The 21,927-nt window shown below is 44.1% G+C and overlaps 1 protein-coding gene across 3 annotated transcripts in view; it reads left to right on the top strand.

The window, feature by feature from the left end:
* The window catches only part of KIF3C (kinesin family member 3C), a 115,280-nt gene extending 95,116 nt beyond the window's left edge, over positions 1-20,164 (top strand). For all 3 annotated transcript variants that reach the window (XM_077489134.1, XM_077489135.1, XM_077489137.1), the window contains 5 exons: positions 3,166-3,284; positions 3,375-3,491; positions 4,183-4,294; positions 9,900-10,075; positions 11,570-20,164. In XM_077489134.1, coding sequence (XP_077345260.1) covers positions 3,166-3,284; positions 3,375-3,491; positions 4,183-4,294; positions 9,900-10,075; positions 11,570-11,663 — 618 coding nt within the window. In that variant the 3' untranslated portion in view covers positions 11,664-20,164. The remainder of the gene's footprint in view (positions 1-3,165; positions 3,285-3,374; positions 3,492-4,182; positions 4,295-9,899; positions 10,076-11,569) is intronic.
* Positions 20,165-21,927: the final 1,763 nt, after the last annotated feature.

The raw sequence follows: 21,927 nt of genomic DNA, 5'->3' as shown, positions 1-21,927 counted from the left end.
AGAACATGCAAACTTAGGGTTGTCACCTGTCCATGATCTACCGGACAGTCTGGGATTTAGATCCTGTGTCCAGGTTTCAGTCCACCTGCAACCCGGACACATCAGTGACAGCCCTGTAGAACCAGACCTCTTATCCACCTCTCCCCTCTTGTCAGTTTTCAGTGCTTTTAATTATTTTGGTGGGGGGGGGGCTATTATACTGGGGAACAGGCTGACCTGGGGGGGATAATACTGGGGGACATGCTGACTAAAGAGGTATACTGGGGGAAACACTGAATAGGGGGCCTGTACTGGGGGACAGACTGACCTTGTCTGACCTTTTTTGATTCAACTATGCTCCTTAAACTTCTCTCATTATTAACACAATTTGGCCACACCTACTGTTCCTCACAAGATGCTACATTTGCTGCAATGCTACTCTTTTTGGGGCACCCAAAGGTGTCCCAGGTCTTTTAAAACCCTATAGCGTACATTGCAAAAAAAAAAATGTTGTGTACCGCTAAAGTGTTCAGGTTTGGCTTGATGAAAAGGTGGCAACCCTATGCAAACTCCAGGCAGGAAGTGCCATGGTTGGGATTCAAACCAATGCCTTTAGTAAAACTAGGCAGAATGCTAACCACATTTTGAGAGAGTAATGCCGCGTACACACGACCAGACTTTTCAACAGACTTGGTCCGACTGTCTTCCCGACGGACTTTCGGTGGAGTTCCGACGGACTTTCCAAATGAACGGCTTGGCCACACACAAGCACACCAAAGTCCGAAGGATTCGAATGTGATGACGTACGACTGAACTAGAATAAGGAAGTTCATAGCCAGTAGCCAATAGCTGCCCTAGCGTCGGTTTTCGTCCGTCGGACTAACATACAGACGAACTGATTTTTTGACCGGACTCAAGTCCGTCGGAAAGATTTGAAACATATTTTATTTCTAGGTCCGTCTGACTTTTGGGGAAAAAAAGTCCGCTGGAGCCCACACACGATCATAAAATCCAACGGATTCATTACGTCGGACCTAGTCCGTCAAAAAGTCCGGTCGTGTGTATATAACAGGGTAACAAGGTCTGAATCAGAATAGCAGATTAAAAAAATGGCTTGCCTGATATAGATTCAGCACCTTCCTCTCTTCAAGGAGAGTTTGGTCATCTCGCCTTACTAACGCATGAGCCTTGACTGCATCAACATGGTACAGTTAAAAAGCTAACTTATCCCTTTAAAAATCCACAAGTTTATACGTAAATTATAGCAGTTTATTGAGTGACTATTGTTAGGGACATGCACTTTATAAAATGAAAGTACATTTTATCCTTTTAAGTGGACCTATTGAATTTTTAAACCTAAAAAGCAAGCCTTCCTGCAAAGCAGGCAGATAATATTTAACTGTCCCAAAACCCACACTAGGAATCTCCTCTGGTTTGCAAAAATGAAGCTTGGTCAGAGATCTTCAGCATCATGCACGCTTCTAGTTATGTCAAATGGCTGATCGGCTGCTGTGCATTGTGGTTCCTTCTAGTGGACCCTATGTCCCTACAGGTTCCTGTAGTGATGTAGGGGCTGACAGAGGAAACCATAGAGTGCGGAGTGGGAAATCATCTGTCAACACTCCCAGGAGTGTGCCTGACACTCTCTGCAAAGAAAGCAAATAATACTTACAGTACCTGTCCCACCACCCATGCCACCAAACTCCTCTGGGTTGAAGAATGAAGCTTGTGCAAAGACCTTTACCATTTTGTACATTTTCAAGTGTGTTGGATCATGGCTTCCTCCTCTGCGCTATGTGGTTTCTTCCACCAGCCTGTGAGTAGGTACAGTGCTGTGCGGCAGACAGTAAACACACTGGGTCCACGTTTGTAGAAATGTTCTGCAAAACAACAGGAGAACACCTGACTGGAGCCACTTACAACAGAGACAGCTGTGGACCAGTAATATGCAGATAGGAAGATGCCAACAGTGGGTGCCATGGGGAGCGGAATGCGGCTTGGCTAGTTCACACCCAAAAAAGAGGGTTCCTGAGAGGTAGACTTAGGTCCTGCACTGTCTCTATTCCTCTGGAACCTTTCTTTATTTCTTAGTACTTTCCCTGTCAGACGGAGATCCTTTCCCTGCGCTAACCATTAGCAAAAAGCACGCCAAGCCCAAGAGCTGGAGTCTTAATTAGACTCTGCCTGACCCAAGACGGCCAGCAGAGTCACATAGGGCGCCAGCATCCAATCGGATAGCTGCCTCCATGTGACCAAGTATATCATAGAGGATATAAATACCGAAAAAATCAGCGCAGTACAACCCCTTTACGAAAAGCTGCTGAACACCAAGGATCAATTACCAAATCCCAAAATACAATATATCAAACAGATGGTACAGCGCTCTAACTAAAATAAAATGATTACTAACATATTAAAATTAATAAAAAGTCCAAAGATAGCTTTTGAGTCAAAAAGTCCACGTGAGGAATCTTCAGTGGTATACAGTCAGTTCATGCATAAAGTGACTTAGTGCCAAGGGGGGGGGACCACCACCAATGGTAAAATTGGCTGCTCACCTCATCGTATGGACCCTTTAAATTACAGAGGGTCATATGCACTTAAATATCAACTCGTCCAATTGCTGTACTCCTCTCCAACAATATCCGACCAATTCACAAACGAAAACACAGCTTTCTCCCATTCAGAGTCAAATGAACTGACACGTTCGTGGAATACCCACACCTGGATCGGTAGACAGTAGTATTCACAATTCCTCAGACCATGTGGATAGAAAGACAGGCCATAGTGCTCTCCATAGAAAAACGTTTTAATGATGAATATACATAAAAAACACACTTACAATAACGAAGCTTCATACGATCGTTAAAATGATCAATGACCGCGGGTGACGTCACGTGATCTCCGTCCGTACGTTACGTCCCTATGGGCGGGACTTCATCAGCGGACCCTGTAGTGATGTACAGTCCACCTAAAGAAATCACAATGCGCAATGGCTGACCAAGCAACCAACACACCTGGAAGTGTGCTGGATGCTGAAGATCTCTAACCAAGCCTCATTCTTCAACCCAGAGGAGTTTGGTGGAGTGGGCAGGTAAAAATGAATTGCTTTCTTGGTAGAGGACTTGCTTTTCAGGTTTCAAAAATAGTGACAGAATCACTTTAAAGCTCTTATTCTGCTTTCAGCTTTATGCCAAACTGCAGGCAGTGAAGGGAGAGATCCAAGACCAACATGACGAATACGTACGGGTGAGACAAGATCTCGAGCAAGCACAAAATGAGCAGACCCGAGAGCTGAAATACAAGTGAGTGTCAGACCATATTTCTTGTTCTGAGAAAAGGTCCTAAGAACACCAGATTGAATGTTTGGTTCCTCTTTATTATGTTTCATGCAGGTATCTGATCATCGAAAACTTTATTCCTCCGGAAGAGAAGAACAAGATCATGAACCGCCTGTACTACGATGCTGAGGAGGACCAGTGGAAGTTCCAGCCGCTTGTACCACCAGGAAAGTGAGTCAATCATAGCGTTCTCCAGAAATGGTTTTGGAAAAGTAGGCTTTTAATATGGACTGTGTTAGCCAAAAAGCTAAATACACAGTTGAAATACAAAATAGCCATTATTCTGTTCAGTCTTGCAATTCATGGACCAAGGAAGGTGACAGAACAGTTGAGTTCATTTTTTTGCACTTAAACAACAGGGATCGATCAATAACAAGAGGAAGATGGGGGTAGGCTAGTCTTTCACCCTACTATGAAATGTTGAATCTTGCAGATTTGGAGAACCCCATGCTTCTAGGGTCAAGCCTAGATTTTTGAACATAGGCATGAACACCTTTTAGTTTCCTGCACTCAAAGGGAACCTCCAGCCAAAGAATAAGGAGGCAGGACATCAGGCCCTAATCTTCAGAGGAGAGAAGTATTGCTTCTCCCAGCAGACAGTTTATCTAGGCCTGCCCCAGTTTAATTTACAAAACTCTTGTATTTTTAATAAGAGGCAATGTATAGAAAAGAAAATGCAAAATACCATTTATAAATACACTGTTGGGCAGAAGCATTTGTGAACCATGCCCTTGGCAGTTACATGCTTCATTTTGAGCAAGGTTTGCTGAGCGACAAAATGCACAGCAAACTGCATTGCTATGAACGTGTCCCAATCTACTGTCTATAATTAAATCATGTTATCATTTTGTCTTTGATCTAGCGCCGGTGGCAGTACAATGAAGAGGCGTCCGTCTTCGGCTGTTGGTTACAAGAGGCCTATAAGTCAGTATGCCAGGGTTGCCATGGTGATGGGCTACCACCCAAGGTACCGGGTGAGTAATTAATATTAATATTAAATTCCAGGGGCACCTAAGGGTTTTAATCAGCTGAATGAATTAAACTTTTATTGTGTGATCTAGTCCACCATACACTCCAACCAATTCAATCTTCTTGTTTTTGGGATACAAAACGGGAGTGACACCTATAACAAACCTGACACCTAAAACAAATTAGCCTAAGTGATATTAAAGACACTGCCTGATGTACGTATGGTTATTTCTGTAGTGAAAATATAAAAGCAGGAAAAAAAGCAGCGCAGTACAACCCCTTTACAGAAAGCTGCTGAACACCAAGGGTCAATCACCAAATCCCAAAATACAATATATCAAACAGATAGTGCAGCGCTCTAACTAAAATAGTTTCTAACTTATTAAAATTTATATTATTAAAAGTCCAAAATAGCTTATATATCTAAAAATCCACGTGAGAAATCTTCAGTGGTATACAGTCAGATCATGCATAAAGTGACTTAGTGCCAAGGGGGACCGCCACCAATGGTAGAATTGGCTGTGATCAACTCATACTCCCTCACCTCCCTCATCTTGTGGGAGTCCGGACCACTAGTACTATATAAACATTTAGTTAATGGCAGACAGATAGCTCTAAGGAAGAGGGTTTAATATCTAAACTTATTAACGTCTGCTCTGTATTGGGTGTCATTTGTCCCTTTCTAGAACTACGAATTGAGTTGCTTTTAGGTGCAAGTTATGTTCCTTACAATCCTTTAGCTTTATGAGTATAATTGTCTGTGTTTTACATTTTAATAAATGGTTCCATTGGTAATGTACTAGGCTGTTACACCCTCCTTCCTTTTTGTCGTCTTTTGTATGCCCACTGCCTGGGTGGGCACGCCCAGGCAGGGCTGGCCCAAGACATTGTGCTGCCTGGGTTCAAGACGAAAAAAGGTCCCCACATCCTTTGTTTTATTTAATGATAATTAAAATTAAATGTATCAGGAAGTCAGATTTACATGCAACAGCACCCTGTCTATATACAAAATGATATGACATACCATTATGTTAAATTCCAAATCATAGACTTCCTTCATCACAGACCCTCCCATCACAGACTCCCCTCATCACAAAGCCCCCCATTACAGATCCCCCCTCATCACAGACTCCACTCATCACAGATCCCCCCATCACAGACACCTCTCCTTCACAGATCCCTCCCCTCATCACAGACGCCTCTCCATCACAGAGCCCCCGATCACAGATCCCCCTCATCACAGACCCCTTATCGCAGTTCTCCATCGATATTACAGACTGCCCCTTCCATAAGGTCACAGCACTCCCCCCTCCCCTACCTTATTTACACAAGACAGGAAGCATGGCAGGTCTGGACAAAGGGCGGGACTTTTCATGTGAAAGACGGGATTGATTGGTTACTAGACAGCGGGGCAGTCCCAGCAATCACCCGCTTCTTAACGTGAACAGACCCACCCTTTGTCTGGACCTGCCATGCTTCCCATCTTGTTTAAGGTAGGGGAGGGGGAGTGCTACGATTTTATGGAAGGAACAGACCTGCCACGTCTGCTGGGCCAGGTGGAGGAAAGCTGTACACCTGATCTGGTGCAGGCTCCACGCTCGCACTCAGCCTATTTCCACTCGCCAAATGTAAGCAGGCGAGTGGAAATTTTGAGGGCTGCTGATGACACAGAAAACTGCTAGAAATAAATCACCGTGAGTGTCAATTTGTCAGCCCTCTCAAAGTGCCACCTGTGTCCAGTGGACCCAGCGGGACCCATGGTAGGGCCGGCCCTGCACCCAGATCACACCCACAGCCACTGTATGGGTTGGTCCCTTCTCTATATACAGAGGCAACTATCATTTACACTTTATAGGTTGATTGCACCCAAGCCCTGCCATTAAATATGGAGGGACCAACCACTCGCACCCTCCCAATCCTGCAAATAATTCCATTTTGAGTTACTGTGCATATGAATAACTCAACTAGGGTTGATGCTCTGATCCCGAGACATTGGCCTACGACACATCATTGGTGAGACAGAGGGCCAGGATTCTGGCAGATAGGAATAGGGAAAGAGGGAAGATTTCCATAACTGTGTTGTGGACTTTGAAAATTAAAATTCTTCACGATGCTTACAGATATAGAGGTCAGGAATGGTTTATTTAAAAGTGATTTTACTGCTGGTTTAGAATATGTAGATTATTTTGCATGATCTAGATCAGCCATTCTCAACCAGGGTTCCGTGAAACCCTGGGGTTCCCTCAGAGATTACCAGGGGTTCCTTAAGCTGTGGCTGATGAACCGCCTATTTGATGATGTCTACAGAGTTCAAGGTTCAGCCCCACTTAGTAAAGCCAGCAGCATGACACCAAATAACGTTTTAGCTGTCTTTAAGGGTGGCATTCTGAACACCACTTTAAGGGGGACATTCTTCCTATTAACCACCAATATAAGGAGCATTGTTCCTATTGAGCCCTGATGATTTGGTTTTAGGAAGGGTTCCTCGAAACATAAAAATTATTTTTGGGGTTCCTCTAGGGTTAAAAGGTTGAGAAAGCCTGATCTAGATGGAGGCTCAGCTTAATAAAATGGCAACAAATGCCCTTTGAGGTGGTGGCATGCCATTGGCTTCTGAAATTGTCTCCTTTGCACACCCAGAGAGCACCCCTTAAACCAATGTACCCTCATTATCAAAATATCAACTTTTGCCCAGGAAAGAACTGAGACACCCTTACCCTGCATCTCATAACGCTATATAAACACCTCAGAATAGGTCATTAAGGTGCCTGCAATGCAGAAAGAATTCAGTCTGAGCTTTGAATGTACTCTGCTTCAGGAGCTTTGTGGGGGCGTAGAGGAGGAATTTTCACTAGAAGAGGTTATGGGCACATTTTGCTTTTTGTTGCCTAGCAATGCAAACCTAAAATTTCAAATTTCATTTTTTTTTTTAAGTGTATGTAAGCACAAAATCAATTTTTTTCTGTATGTTTGGCATCATGCCTCACCATATACAATTTCCCCAAGCAAGTTGGTTTATTTGTGTATGTGTTGCAAAGTTTCTAACCAGTGCCGGTAACAGGACTACCTGATTCAGGCCGACTGTAAGCCCTTTTACACACGGTTGGAGAATCCGTCAGAATGTGTCCTATCAGACCGCGTTGTCGGATAATCTGACTGTGTATGGTATGCATCGGACTGATTCCGTCGGAATATCCGTCGGACCCAATTTTCCAACATGTTGGAAATATTTCCCGACCAACGGGTTCGATCGGACATACTCCGATCATGTGTAGAGAATTTTGATCGGACCAAGTGCCACGCATGCTCAGATCAAATTCCTACATCAAAGCTATTGGCTACTAGCCTGAATGTAGTCCCATCGTAACGAAATTACGTCATCATGTTCTGAATGATCGGATTTTTCGACAACTTAAGCCGCGTACACACGGGCGGACTATCTGGCCAACTTAGTCCGTCGAAACACATTTCAGCGGACAGTCCGCTCGTGTGTGGGCTTCAGCAGACTTTTTCAGCGTGCAGTCTGGCGGACTAAGTATTTCGGAATTTCCGTAATACTGTCCGTCATACTTTGGTTTCAGCGGACAATCCGCTCGTCAGTAGGCTAGTTCGATGGACTAAGTATGGCGCATGCTCAGAAAGGATTTACACGGCGAAAGCTTGCATTGCTGTGTATTGGACTTCCTATTTCTAGTCCCGTCGTACGTGCTGTACACGTCATCGCGCAAGCTTTCGACGGACTGTTTGTGCATCCGTGTGTGGTCAAGTCCGTTCATTCGAAAGTATGACGGACTGTCCGTCGGATTGTCTGACGGACTAAGTTGGCCAGACAGTCCGCCCGTGTGTACGCGGCTTTAGTCCGACCGTGTGTATGCAACAGTTTCGGACAAGATCCGACGGACAAAATCCGATGGATTTGGTTGTCGAAATCTCCGACCGTGTGTACAGAGGCTTAGAAGTGTTCTCAGCCAGCCATATGTACTCCTTCTGTTTGGCTGCCTTTCCGATCCAAAGGGCCAACTGATGGAGCACACATGGCTGGCTGACAACACTGCTGGTAATTGTGAGGAAGAAGCTTGTCAGCATAAAAAAGGAAGAGCAGTTACTGGGCAAAATCTACAGGTAAGGCCTCTATCACACCATGGTGCAGAGACGTCAGTTTTTCTGCATGCGTTCTGCAAGGGCTCAAAAAAAAAATACGTGCCCTGTCCACACCACACCGTGCAGATTTTCTTCTGGGCAGGAATCTGCAATGTGCATGCAGTTTTCTGCCCGGCAAAAAAACAAACAAAACTGACATGACATCAACATTAGTGTGAATAGGGCACATAAATGACCCACATGAAAACAGATGTTCACATGCATGAAAACTAAGGTAAACTAATGTAAACTGATGTCTCTGCAAGTGAAATCTGCGCATTTTCCCAACAATTCCCATCAGTTTTCCTGCACGTATGGTGTGAATGAGCTCTAACAGCGTCGCAAAAAAAATATTTGCTTAACGCCAAGCTAAACCCACTGTTTTAACAGTTTAAAAAAACAGTTACATTCCCACCATGCCAGCATTGTTAACTGTCACCTTTGCTTGTGACCCCAACCAAACTGTCAAACCATCAAATTGCTGGTGTCCCGTTTGCAGTTTGGGAGAAGCCATGTGGGGGACACAGCAAGGTGGAAGAAGGTGCTCTGGTCAGATAAGAATAAAATTTAACTTTTTGCCCTAAAGGCAAAACGCTATGTGTGGTGGAAAACTAAAGCCCCATACACACTATCAGTTTTTCTGCTGAGTTTTTCCTTCAGATTTACCAAAACCATATAATATGAGGTCAAACCTTAGGAGTTTCAATGTGTATGCAATCAGGCAGGTCCTTCTACTACATGGTTTTGGTAAACCTGAAGGAAAGAAAAATCAGCAGAAAATCTGATAGTGTGTATGAGGCTTAACACTGCACATCACCCTGAACACACCATCCCCACTGTGAAACATGATGGTGGCATCATCATGTTGTGGGGATGCTTTATTTTAGCAGGGACAGGGAAGCTGCTTGGAGTTGATGGAAAGATGGATGGAGCCAAATACAGGGCAATCTTAGAAGAAAACCTGTAATGCCACATACACACGATCGGATTTTCCGTCTCAATTCCTTGGTTGCTTGGCTTGCATACACACGGTCACACAAAAGTATTTTGAACTTTCGACCGTCAAGAAGGCGGTGACGTACAACACTACAATGAGCGGAGAAAATTAAGTTCAATGCTTCAGAGCATGCGCCAAATTGTTTCCGAGCATGCGGATCTGAACTTTTTCCATCTGAAAAATAGAGAACCTCCTCTCAATCTTTTGCTGGTGGAAATTCCCGCCAACCAAAGTCCGATGGTGCATACACATGGTTGGAATTTCCGACTAAAAGCTCCCAATGAACATTTCCCGTGGCAAAATCCGACCGTGTGTATGCGGAATTACAGGTAGGACTCTGCAACAAAGTTTTTTCCAATCCTTGAAATTTACAGATTACCCAGAAGAGAATATTTTTTTCTTAACAAAATTGGAGTTACTCTTTAAGTGTGCTTTTTATGTTCTTGTAACTATTTTTCTGGTTCTATTCCAAGGCGGAAAATATCATGTTCTTGGAGCTGGACCTGACTCCTCCGACTGTGTTTGAAATGGACTTCACTAAGGAGCGGGCTGAGCAGGACCCCCGAGCTCTGCACCTCGAGAGACTGACTCGCCTGGACAGCCTCCTGGAACGCCCGGCCGCTGCACGTGTTAGAAAATCCAGGTCATGGTAAGCATGTATGGCTCTCTCATATGCGCCTTCTCGAGTAAAGTCTTATTTTCAGCATAACATATCATGAAAACCACTTGAGGCTCGCCTTATTACAAAAATATATATGCACCCACAATTAAAGGTTAATTTGGTGACGTTTTGAGACTACTAAGCTTTTCAATCAACAAGGGATTTGCCGATTGCAGAGCTATAGATATGACTCAGCTGGGGACCTCTGCAAAGAGGCCACTGCTTCTACAGAGAGTTTAAGGGTCCTTGTCTGTAGCATGCTGGGTTTTCTACCCAGGCTCTGGCATTCAGTTTGATGCACCTGGAATGCATTTACCTGACTTTAACTGAAGGTTCATTTGAGCTTTAATCGGGTACTTTACACCAGAGTCCATTTACACTCATTGACTTACAGTAAAACTGAAGTTTAGCCATAAAAAATATAAAAATCTCTATTTCTTTAATGAGTTAACTTACCTGTAATGAACGATGTCTAAAATCATGGCGCTAGCTTGATCCTGTAAAAGTCTTCACTGCAGGGATGCCCCGTACTCTTCCTGGCTCTGAATGTGTGGCGCTGCTGGGATTATTATCTTCGGAGTTGCTGTGAAATAGTTCCAACTGAGTACCCACCCCCTCCTTCCTCCTCCCCATTGAGAAAAGTTCTTCATTGCTTTCACTACCGGAAACAGGATCTGTGAATGGGGGAGAGAATCCGGTGACTCCCCCATACAGATATCACGTTACAGGCAGTAAAAACAATGAAAGCCTATATATCAATGGAGGAGGAAGGGGCAATTCCTCATTGGGAATTTTTTTATAGCAGCTTCATAGAGGACCCAAAGCTGTTAACCCCTGCAGCACCAAAAGTTGAGCAGAAGGAAGAGGACAGAACATCCTAGAGAGTGAAAATTCCTACAACATCCATCACCATGGACTGGATTTTTTCAGTAATGCTTTTTATGCTTTTCAAGCTAAAAAAAAAAAAAAAAAGGTCACAGATATCTTAAGAGTCCATTCACACAGGGGCAACTTTGGATCCGACTTGAAGTCGTCCCAAGTTGCCTCAAGTCGGCAACATGATAAAATCAATGTAAGTGAATGAGAGCCGTCTTAATGCACACTACTGAAGTCGCTCCGACTTCAGAAAAGGTTCCTGTACTACTTCAATCCGACTTCTAGGCAACTTGTACCCATTTATTTCAATGGAAGTTGCTTCCAAGTCTGATCCCCTGTCTTAACTGAAGCAACTTTCCAGGAAGTAAAAATAGTTTTCTAGGGAATCACCCCCCTCCCACAGAGCTGATTATTATGTGATTGGCTACTGGCAAAGTCCCCTGTCCTGGAGGCAACTTCAAGTTGCCTTGTAAGTTGCCTCAAGTCGCGCTGTGATTCATGCCTTCCAAAGTCTCGCTGGAAATCGTGTTGCCCCTATGTGGATGGACTCTAAGGCATGGTATCCTGATGCTTCCACTGATAACAACCATGTTTTTGTGTCTCCAGGTGTCAGCAGCCCAAGGCTCTTCCATCTTCGACCACTCACATCTCTTTGTCTTCAAGCAGCCAAAGGCGTCAGCTTTCCCCTACCCATGAGTGACACTAACCTCCCTAGATCTATCTACCCATGCACATTAACCCCTAAAGCCAGGCTTTGCTTCCAACTGATGAGGAGCAGATAACGGGTTTCCCACCACTATCCTTGCTCAGCTTCGATCTGCCTGGAGATGAGACCTCAGCCGTAAAAGAAGTCAAGACTTTGTATTTATGGAATTTACATATTTATTTATTTATTACTCCTGTGGAAAGTCCATGCTGTCGATCTTCAGCACCTCTTGGCTCCCTACAGGTGCTTGGGAAGTAGATCCTGGTGGATCTAGAAGTTTGTTTCTAGACAAATCTGTTTGGAAGCTGAGCATTGGCTACTTACCTGAAAACGATCTAGGTGTTTTCTGTCTATTGCTCCAGCTGGCAGAAGGTTCAGCATGTGCTGTCTTCGTAAATCCAGCAGCCAAGTTTTTTCTTAGAAGCTCAGCGATGTCTATATATCCCACGAGGACTGGTGGGTTCTGCTCACTTCTTCAACACTGTATTTCAGCATATGAGGCACAATTTAATCCTGGCTTGAATTTCTAAGACTTCAAAGCTTATGCTTCAAACGCCAGTGCCTTAACCCAAAGGCTTCCCAGCTTCATCATACACCACTTCTAAAAAAGGGAGTACAACAAGGTCACAAGATAAGATCTGTGTTCCATAGGATGGCAATGTTAGTAGACTGTTCATGGAAAGTTGGATGCCATCAATCCTTTGACATGAATCACTGATGAGATCTATAGGTGGTACCTGAATCTGTTGATAGATGGATGTTTTGGCTTGCTTCTTCTGATGTGGTCCAGACACAACTGGAAGGGTGGAAAGTGAGGCAGGATAGAGACTTTTGAGAGGTTAATCATCTCTCATTGGTTGAAAAGTCAAGAATAACTTAAAACAAAAATGAAGGATCATACGGGATATTTAACTACTAAGGACCTGGATATACCAGATCTCAGCAAATAGGCAGAGGATGCACTTTCTATGAAGGGACAGAGAACGCCAATGTCCATGTGGCATACAACATTAAATCTATACATTGGTCTTCATTATGGCATGGAATATAAGAGCTGTATGCACATTTAAAGCTGAAAACAACTTTTATTTTCTTTTATTACTTGAAAGTGAAGTTTCTTTTTTATGTAATTTTTCTGGCATAACCACTATACAAATTCAGAAAGTTGTGGGGATGCGTGGATCTCCCTTCCCAAATCATCAGCGTACTACAGACACACCACAAAATGTCTTTTGTGGGCTCGTGGAAATGAATATAACATTTTGTGCAATAATGTTGAGTCGTTCTATGCAGTCACAAACCTTGCTGACTTGGGCAACTTGCGGCTGGTTAGCTGTTGTGGGAATTACAGGCAGTACTGCGTTGAGCCTTCCAAGGGTGATGCTTGTAGTTGTACAATTGTTGGAGAAGCCAGCTGTCCATCTCTGTTTCCAATCCTAATGTACATACAAATAATCATTAAAAGCATACAAAAAAAATAAAAAATACGCTACAAACTAGCGTAGATACTCCTTATATTAATCCCTAAAGCATACCTGTGCTTTGCCCATGCAGAGCAAAAATCCAAATGAAAGGTCCTGCAATGGTAGAGCTTCTATAACCACGTCCCCAGCCACCTGTGTTTCCTAACGTCCCTCCATCCCAAGGCTAGAAACTCCGTAAAACTCTTTGGCACAATCAAGAATATCTGGAAGGGCCTACAACCCCCCCCCCCCCTCCTTTTTTTTTTATTTAATACTCCGGTTGTGAGCAAGGTGCAATGTGGTGTGGCAGGCAGTAAACACATGGAATCCAAGATAGGCAAGAGCAGTATTTTGTAGAAAGGTACAACTAGCCTTGGTGGGTTAGGTATGTCTGTCCAGAGCCACTTACAAAGGCTGTAGGCTTGAGCGATGCCAGCAGGGTCTGCATTGAGGAGCGGAATGCGGCCTGGCTGGTCCACACCCAAAGAGGAGGCTTCTTGAAGCAAGGTATGCATAGTCACTGCACTGTCCCTACTCCTCTGGAACTTTTTCCTACCTATAAGCACTTTCCCTGTCAGACGGGGAACCTATCCATACACTCGCATAAAGCGCATCAAACTCGGGAGCCAGAGTCTTAAATAGACACTACCTGACCCAAGATGGCTACTAATGTCACATGGGGCACCAGTGTCCAATTGGACAGCCATCTCCCTGTGTCCGCAGGAAGTCATAGAGGACCCAAGTTTCCCCTTCTGCATTTCCGCTTTGGCCAAGCGCCACGTACAGTGGGGAACACAGACTGCACCCGTCTACATGCTGTATTAACTGACTCAAAACTATATTAACTAAAAACAAAAAAAATGTAACATTACCGCTAAATAAACTACTACAGAAAATCTAATATAAACACTAAATTACCAAATTCTATTATATTATTGGCAAGGAGATGAGAGAGACGCCACTCCAGGTGAGATGGTTAGGCTGATTTGGCTCCATGCAAGGCTGCTAGCTCCAGGTCGCTTCCATGGAGCTGCTATCAAAGAAAGAAATGGCTGCACACCATGCCCAATCCTGAGTTTGTTTTTTTGCAATATCCCAAAAGTGACACACACAGGACAATGACAGGTACAGATGCTTGACGCATTTCACACAAGAATGCTGTGCTTATTCAACTCTCAGCCCTTGTACACACGGTCGGACGGACATTCTGACAACCAAATCAGTTGGATTTTGTCTGACGGATTTTGTCCGTCAGATTTTGTCCGAAACCGTTGCATACACACAGTCGGACAAAGTTGTCGAAAAATCCAATTGTACATAACGTGATGACGTTATTTCGTTACGACGGGACTACGTTCAGGCTAGTAGCCAATAGCTTTGGTCTAGGAATTTGATCTGAGCATGCGTGGCACTTTGTCCGTCGGAGCAGGCTACACATGATCGCAGTATGTCCGATCGGAGCATGTTGTCGGAAAATTTTATAGACAAGTTGGAAAACTTGGTCCGTCGGATATTCCGACGGAAACAGTCCGATGGAGACCACACACAGTCAGATTATCCGACAAAATGGTCCAATAGGACACATTCCGTCGGAATCTCCGACCGTGTGTACAAGGGCTCAGGATTAGGCATGGCATGGAGCCATTTATTTATTTGATATATTACATTATTGATAAAGGTAATTTGGTGTTTATGTTGGATTCTCTGTGATAGTCCATTTAGCATTGGTTTGACATTTGTTTTTGGTTTATAAAGACTCTTTGGCATTAGGCACTTTTTTGGAATGTCAGATGCCCATGTCCGCCCCATGTACCGTGGCCCCATCCATCTTTCCCTATGTCATTGTGTAGGCTGTAGTGACATAGGAGTCAGAGCAGCCTTTCTCAACCTTTTTACCCCAGAGGAACGCCAACAATTATTTTAAGGTCTTGGGGAACCCTTGCCAAAACCAATGCATTGCTGGCCAAAGGCAAAAAATGCTCCTTACATAAGTTGCCAAAAGAAAGAATGTAACTCCTGCAGTGGTGGTCAAAGTGTCACAACTAAAATAATAATTTGAGTTAGGCTACTGGTTTTTTCAAGTGGCAATGGTCTTGGATCTTTGCAGGCACCCCTTAAATAAAAGGTCAATCTTTCACATCTCAAAGAACCCCTAGCAACCTCTGGAGGAACCCTTTCTTGTTTCCAGGTAACCCTGGTTGAGAATGGCTAGGTTAGGGGATGGAACCACGGCACAGGGACAAGACTCGCCGAAGTGTTGAATGCCAAAGAGTTTTACAGAGGCTGTGGCACTGGGACAGAGAGAAGGTAGGAGACACTGGCCAGTCGAGAGGTAATTATTAATAGCACTTCTATTGCAGGGGCCATTAACCTGGATTTTTAAACAGAACAGAATCGCTTTAATGCCCCCCTACCCATTCTTTTGCACCCCCACCACTCTGTTAAGCTGCTGAAAGCAAGTGCTCTGCACTGCATTAGTCCAAGATTACACTGATCTGAAGACTACCCAAATAGATGTGACAGCACTGGGCCAGTCACTACAACACATATTTATTTTGGATGTTATATTTGCTCCTGGTGGATGAACAGAGCAGCTGAAAAGTATGTGTTGCTGGGGTAGAGTGGGGAATTTGCCTTCATGGGCAAAGCACAGTCTTTCATTAAAACTATCATTATAGGGGGAATATCATTTTAATTTGTGATCCTATCTGAGACTGTCAGTGTCAGTGTAATGCCAGGAGTGAACAGGAAGCAAATAGGAGCCCTGGCAGAAACAGAAAGATTTAATGGCTTTCACTAATGGATTTTTAATGCATTTTGCTAAAGTGCACTAAAGAAGGGATACAGTCAGGTCCATAAATATTGGGACATTGACACAATTCTAATCTTTTTGGCTCTATACACCACCACAATGGATTTGAAATGAAACGAACAAGATGTGCTTTAACTGCAGACTTTCCGCTTTAATTTGAGGGTATTTACATTCAAATCAGGTGAACGGTGTAGGAATTACAACAGTTTGTATATGTGCTTCCCACTTTTTAAGGGACCAAAAGTAATGGGACAATTGGCTGCTCAGCTGTTCTATGGCCAGGTGTATGTTATTTCCTCATTATCCCATTTACAAGGAGAAGATTAAAGGTCCAGAGTTCAAGTGTGCTATTTGCATTTGGAATCTGTTGCTGTCAACTCTCAATATGAGATCCAAAGAGCTGTCACTATCAGTGAAGCAAGCCATCATTAGGCTGAATGATAAATAAAACAAACCCATCAGAAAGATAGCAAAAACATTAGGTGTGGCCAAATCAACTGTTTGGAACATCCTTAAAAAGAAAGAAAGCACTGGTGAGCTCAGCAACACCAAAAGACCCGGAAGACCACAGAAAACAACTGTGGTGGATGACCAAAGAATTCTTACCCTGGTGAAGAAAACGCCCTTCACAACAGTTGGCCAGATCAAGAATACTCTCTCCCCAGGAGGTAGGTGTATGTGTGTCAAAGTCAACAATCAAGAGAAGACTACACCAGAGTGAATACAGAGGGTTCACCACAAGATGTAAACCATTGGTGAGCATCAAAAACAGCAAGGCCAGATTAGAGTTTGCCAAAAAACATCTAAAAAAGCCTTCACAGTTCTGGAACAACATCCTATGGACAGATGAGACGAAGATCAACTTGTACCAGAGTGATGGGAAGAGAAGAGTATGGAGAAGGAAAAGAACTGCTCATAATCCAAAGCATACCACCTCATCAGTGAAGCATGGTGTTGGTAGTGTCATGGCGTGGGCATGTATGGCTGCCAATGGAACTGGTTCTCTTGTATTTATTGATGATGTGACTGCTGACAAAAGCAGCAGGATGAATTCTGAAGTGTTTTGGGAAATGTTATCTGCTCATATTCAGCAAAATGCTTCAGAACTCATTGGACGGCGCTTCACAGTGCAGATGGACAATGACCCGAAGCATACTGCGAAAGCAACCAAAGAGTTTTTTAAGGGAAAGAAGTGGTATGTTATGCAATGGCCAAGTCAATCACCTGACCTGAATCCGATTGAGCATGCATTTCACTTGCTGAAGACAAAACTGAAGGGAAAATGTCCCAAGAACAAGCAGGAACTGAAGACAGTTGCAGTAGAGGTCTGGCAGAGCATCACCAGGTATGAAACCCAGCGTCTGGTGATGTCTATGCGTTCCAGACTTCAGGCTGTAATTGACTGCAAAGGATTTGCAACCAAGTATTACAAAATGAAAGTTTGATTGATGATTGTTAATCTGTCCCATTACTTTTGGTCCCTTAAATAGTGAGAGGCACATATACAAACTGTTGTAATTCCTACACCGTTCACCTGATTTGGATGTAAATACCCTCAAATTAAAGCTGAAAGTCTGCAGTTAAAGCAAATCTTGTTCATTGCATTTCAAATCCCTTGTGGTGGTGTATAGAGCCAAAAAGATTAGAATTGTGTTGATGTCCCAATATTTATGGACCTCACTGTAAACGCAAAAAAAAAAAAATCCTAGAACAGCTTTATTGTAGCTTCCCCGTCTCTGACCCCTAAATAATTGCAATGAGAACACCAAACACATGTCCAATAGTCCAAGGTAATTCATTGATCAAGCCGATAGCAGAATAGAGCCAATGCGTTTTCGGGAGCCAACCACACCTTGCCTTTATCAGGGCATAAGAATTCTGCTGCATTTACCATCACTGCCCTCCTGAAACTTTCCAAGCCATAAATCACAGTTTTAGTTAGTATCTGCTTACCTGAGTAAACTGAGGGAGTGGCATTTTACATACTGTCCCCACAGTAGTGCAGTGTTCCCATAGTGACACTGTACTACTCTGAGAAGGTGATCTGGATTTTTTTTTTACATTGTGATTGCTTGTAAAGTGATGATCATTGTAAAAGTAATCTTTTTAACTGTCATGAATTTACTATTGTGATTGACTAAAGCTATCACATGGTACAGGGCTGCTGTGAATGGCACTGTACCATGTGATCACCGTGACTGATCACAGAGTTCTCAATGGTAAGTGTTGTGAATGAAAGCCATTCATGACAATTGTGTTTACTTGTTATAATGTGATTGGTCACAGTGATCACGTGGTACCTGGGCCAATCTCAGTAGCCTGGTATCGAGCACTGTGTCCACCAGACACATTGACAATTAAGATATTTGCCAGCACACCACGGATCATCAAGTTGAGTCCAAGCAGTTTTTATTGAAGCATGATCACATCACATGCCTGACAAAGGGGTCCTGCGTGGCTCTGAAAGGTTGCACTGTCTTTATTGTGATGTCATCCTGCTTCAATAAAAAACGCTTGGACTCAACTTGATGATCTGTGGTGTGCTGGCAAATATCTTCATTGTGGCTTTCTGATCTGGTCTCCAGCTGGTGGTTGCTACAGCACCCAAAACTCTAGAGCTTTCTCCAGGAACATGTGCGATGGGAATATGGAGTATCCCCAGACACAACGGTTACGAGGTGCATGAGCTGCAGAACGTCTTTGGACATCCTCCCGGAACTGGAGAGCACCCGCCCGGCCATATATGTACATTGGCCGGGTGCGAAGTGGTTAAGCACAGACAGAATTCTTAAGCTCTGATGAAGATGGAGTGTTTTTGACAACCAAAACGCATTGGTTCTATTCTGTCATGAATCAATGTTATCAACAAATTACCTTAGACTCTAATGCCGCGTACACACGATCGGAATTCTCGTCGGAAAAAGCTCTGATGGTATTCCTGTCGGAATTCCGACGGAATTTCGCTCAAACTGTGTTGCCTACACACAGTCGCACCTAATTCCGACGGTCAATAACATCGCAACATACAACGCGTTCGACGGCACTATAAAAGGGAGGTTTAATGCTTCCGAGCATGTGTCGAATTGTTTCCGAGCATGCGTCGGAATTTTGCGTGTCAGAATTGCATACACACGATTGAAAAATCAGATAGAAAGGTTTTCCATCGGAAAAATTAAGAACAGGCTCTCAATCTAAAGACCGTCGGAAATGCCAACAGAAAAAGACCGATGGGCATACACACGGTCGGAAAATCCGATGAAATGCTCGGACGAAAAGCATCGGACTGTTTCCATCGGAAATTTTGGCCGTGTGTACGCGTTTGTTTGGTGACATTAGATGGTATGTGTGTGGATTCTTAACTCCGGGTCCTTTCCCTTTCTCCTGAGGTGGTCTCGATTTGTGGAGTGCTGCCGAACCGCAGCCAGTGAGCTCAGTGACTATTTTAGTGACCCTTAGAAAATCGGAATCCAGCGCCCCATTTGTTCTTGTGTTTGCCCCATAGCAAGGCTAGCAGGATATGAGGCCAGTGATTGACAAGTGGGGAGAGCTGTGTGATCACAGCAAAAATCAAGCTGCAATATGTAAATTCCAACGTTGACCTTCCTAAGAGTGTTTTTATATTTTACCCTTACAACCCATTTAAGCGCATGGAGATATTTGGAACAACAATAGTGATTGTGTAAAGTCTATTTAGTGACCTGAGATGGAGCATGTTCCCTTTAGCTGGAGCTGTAGGACAGACTTGTAGCAGGGATGATAACCATTGTGGCAAGACCTCTCACTTTCTTCTTATCGTCACAAACCAACTTAGGAAAATTGATTCTTCTACAAAACTGCAGTTCAGTAACTTGCTCAAAGGTTTTCTTGGAGTTCTGGATCTTGGATCTGGATATTAAGCGTCATAGGATCATGGGGGGGAAAAAAAACAAAAAACATTTTCTATGCACAATATACAATACTCCCTATGCAGTATATTTTCCGTATCTTATCTGAGCCTGAAATGGCCAAAATGAGCTGGCAATGAGGTTTAATGAATACAAAGAGGTCCGATACAACGTTCAAACTCTTCACTCCTGTCATTGTCTGGGCACTTTTCTGTATATGTGTCTGAATGAGACAAGTCTTTTCATGTTGGGTAAATCTGTATATAATGCTTAGTGACTGTGTGATGGAGGTTATAAAGAGCTGTTATTAAAGCAAGCATTCCACTAAATACAGAACGGTCTTATTTCTATCCTAATAATAGAAGATGATTGTCCTCACTCCTGGTGCTCTGTGTGATTTTTCCCATGAGAATGTCTCTGCTCCTTCACATAACAAACACAACACAAAGACGTATGTGCATTGTAAAACCTCTACAGCTTTTTGTATCTACAGCTAGACTACCCAAAGGTGAGATTTCAAATATGGGTGATGATGATGATGATGTCTAAATCAGTGTTTTTCTATTTTTTTTTTCAGTTGCAGCTACCTAAAAGTTTGGAAAATCTCAAGAAATGCCAGTTTTAAAACAACATAAATGTTACTTATGTCCTCCCATCGCATCAGAGGTCCTCCCATCACATCAAAGGTCTTCCTATCCCATCAGAGGTCCTCCCATGACATTAGAGGTCTTCCCATCGCATCAGAGTTCCCCCATCATATCAGAGATCCTCCATCACATTAAAGCGGGAGTCCGCCGGGACTCCGCGTTTTTTTTTTTTTTTAAAGCCAGCAGCTACAAATACTGCAGCTGCTGACTTTTAAAATAGTGACACTTACCTGTCCAGCGCGCCCGCGATGTCGGCACCCGAAGCCGATCTGTAGATCGTATCTCGGGTGCTGCCGCCGCCATCTTGGGTATGGGAATCAGGAAATGGAGCCTTTCGGCTTCATTTCCCGGTTCCCTACTGCGAATGCGCGAGCCGCGCTGCGCAATAAGGACGGTCCCCGCTGCCTCTGGGATCTGTGTGTTTTCCCAGCAGGCAGCGGGGCACTTGCGGGAAGGGGCGGGCACTTGCGGAAAGGGGCATAATATACGCCCCTTTCCGCAGAGAGCTATCCCAGAAGTGGGTACAGATACCTGTACTGTACAGGTATCTGCACCCCCCTCCCCCCTGAAAGGTGCCAATTGTGGCGCCAGAGGGGGGGGGGGGTTCCGATGAGCGGAGGTCCACTTTAGGGTGGACCTCCGCTTTAAAGATCCACCCATCACATTAGAGATCTGCTCATCACATCAAAGATCCCCCCATCACATCAGAGACCCATCTGTCACATCAGAAGTCTTCCCATCACATCAGAGGTCCTCCCTTCACATCAGAGTCTCCCTGTCACAATAGAGTCTCCCCATCACATGAGAGTCTCCCTATCACATCAGAGGTTCCCCCATCACATCAGAGGTTTCCCTATCACATCAGAAGCACCCTTTCATATCAGAGGTTCTTCCATCACATCAGAGGACCCCATCTCATCAGAGGTCCTCCCATCACATCAAGGTCTTCCCAATCACATCAGCTGTCCCCCTATCACATCAGAGGTCCCCCCATCACATCAGGGGTCCCCCGATAACATCAGGGGTCTCCCGATCACATAAGAGTTTCCCTATCACATCAGAAGCCCCCTTTCATATGAGAGGTTCTTCCATCACATCAGAAGCCCCCCTTCATATCAAAGGTTCTCCCAATAACATAAAAGTCTTCCCATCACATAACAGACCCCCATATCACATCAGAGAGCCCCCATCACATTAGACATCCCCCATCCCTTCAGAGGTCCCCCTATCACATAAGAGATCCCCATCACATCAGAGGTCCCACCATCACATCAGAGTTTCCCCATCACATCAGAAGCTCCCTTTCATATCAGAGGTTCTTCCATCACATCAGAGGACCCCATCTCATCAGAGGTCCTCCCATCACATCAAGGTCTTCCCAATCACATCAGCTGTCCCCCTATCACATCAGAGGTCCCCTCATCACATCAGAGGTCCTCCCATCACATCAGA

This window comes from Lithobates pipiens, unplaced genomic scaffold (assembly GCF_037356315.1).
Source record: "Lithobates pipiens isolate NorthernLeopardFrog02 unplaced genomic scaffold, aLitPip1_a1.2 Scaffold_18, whole genome shotgun sequence".
NCBI lineage: Eukaryota > Metazoa > Chordata > Amphibia > Anura > Ranidae > Lithobates > Lithobates pipiens.
This window is presented reverse-complemented; position numbering and strand designations above follow the sequence as displayed.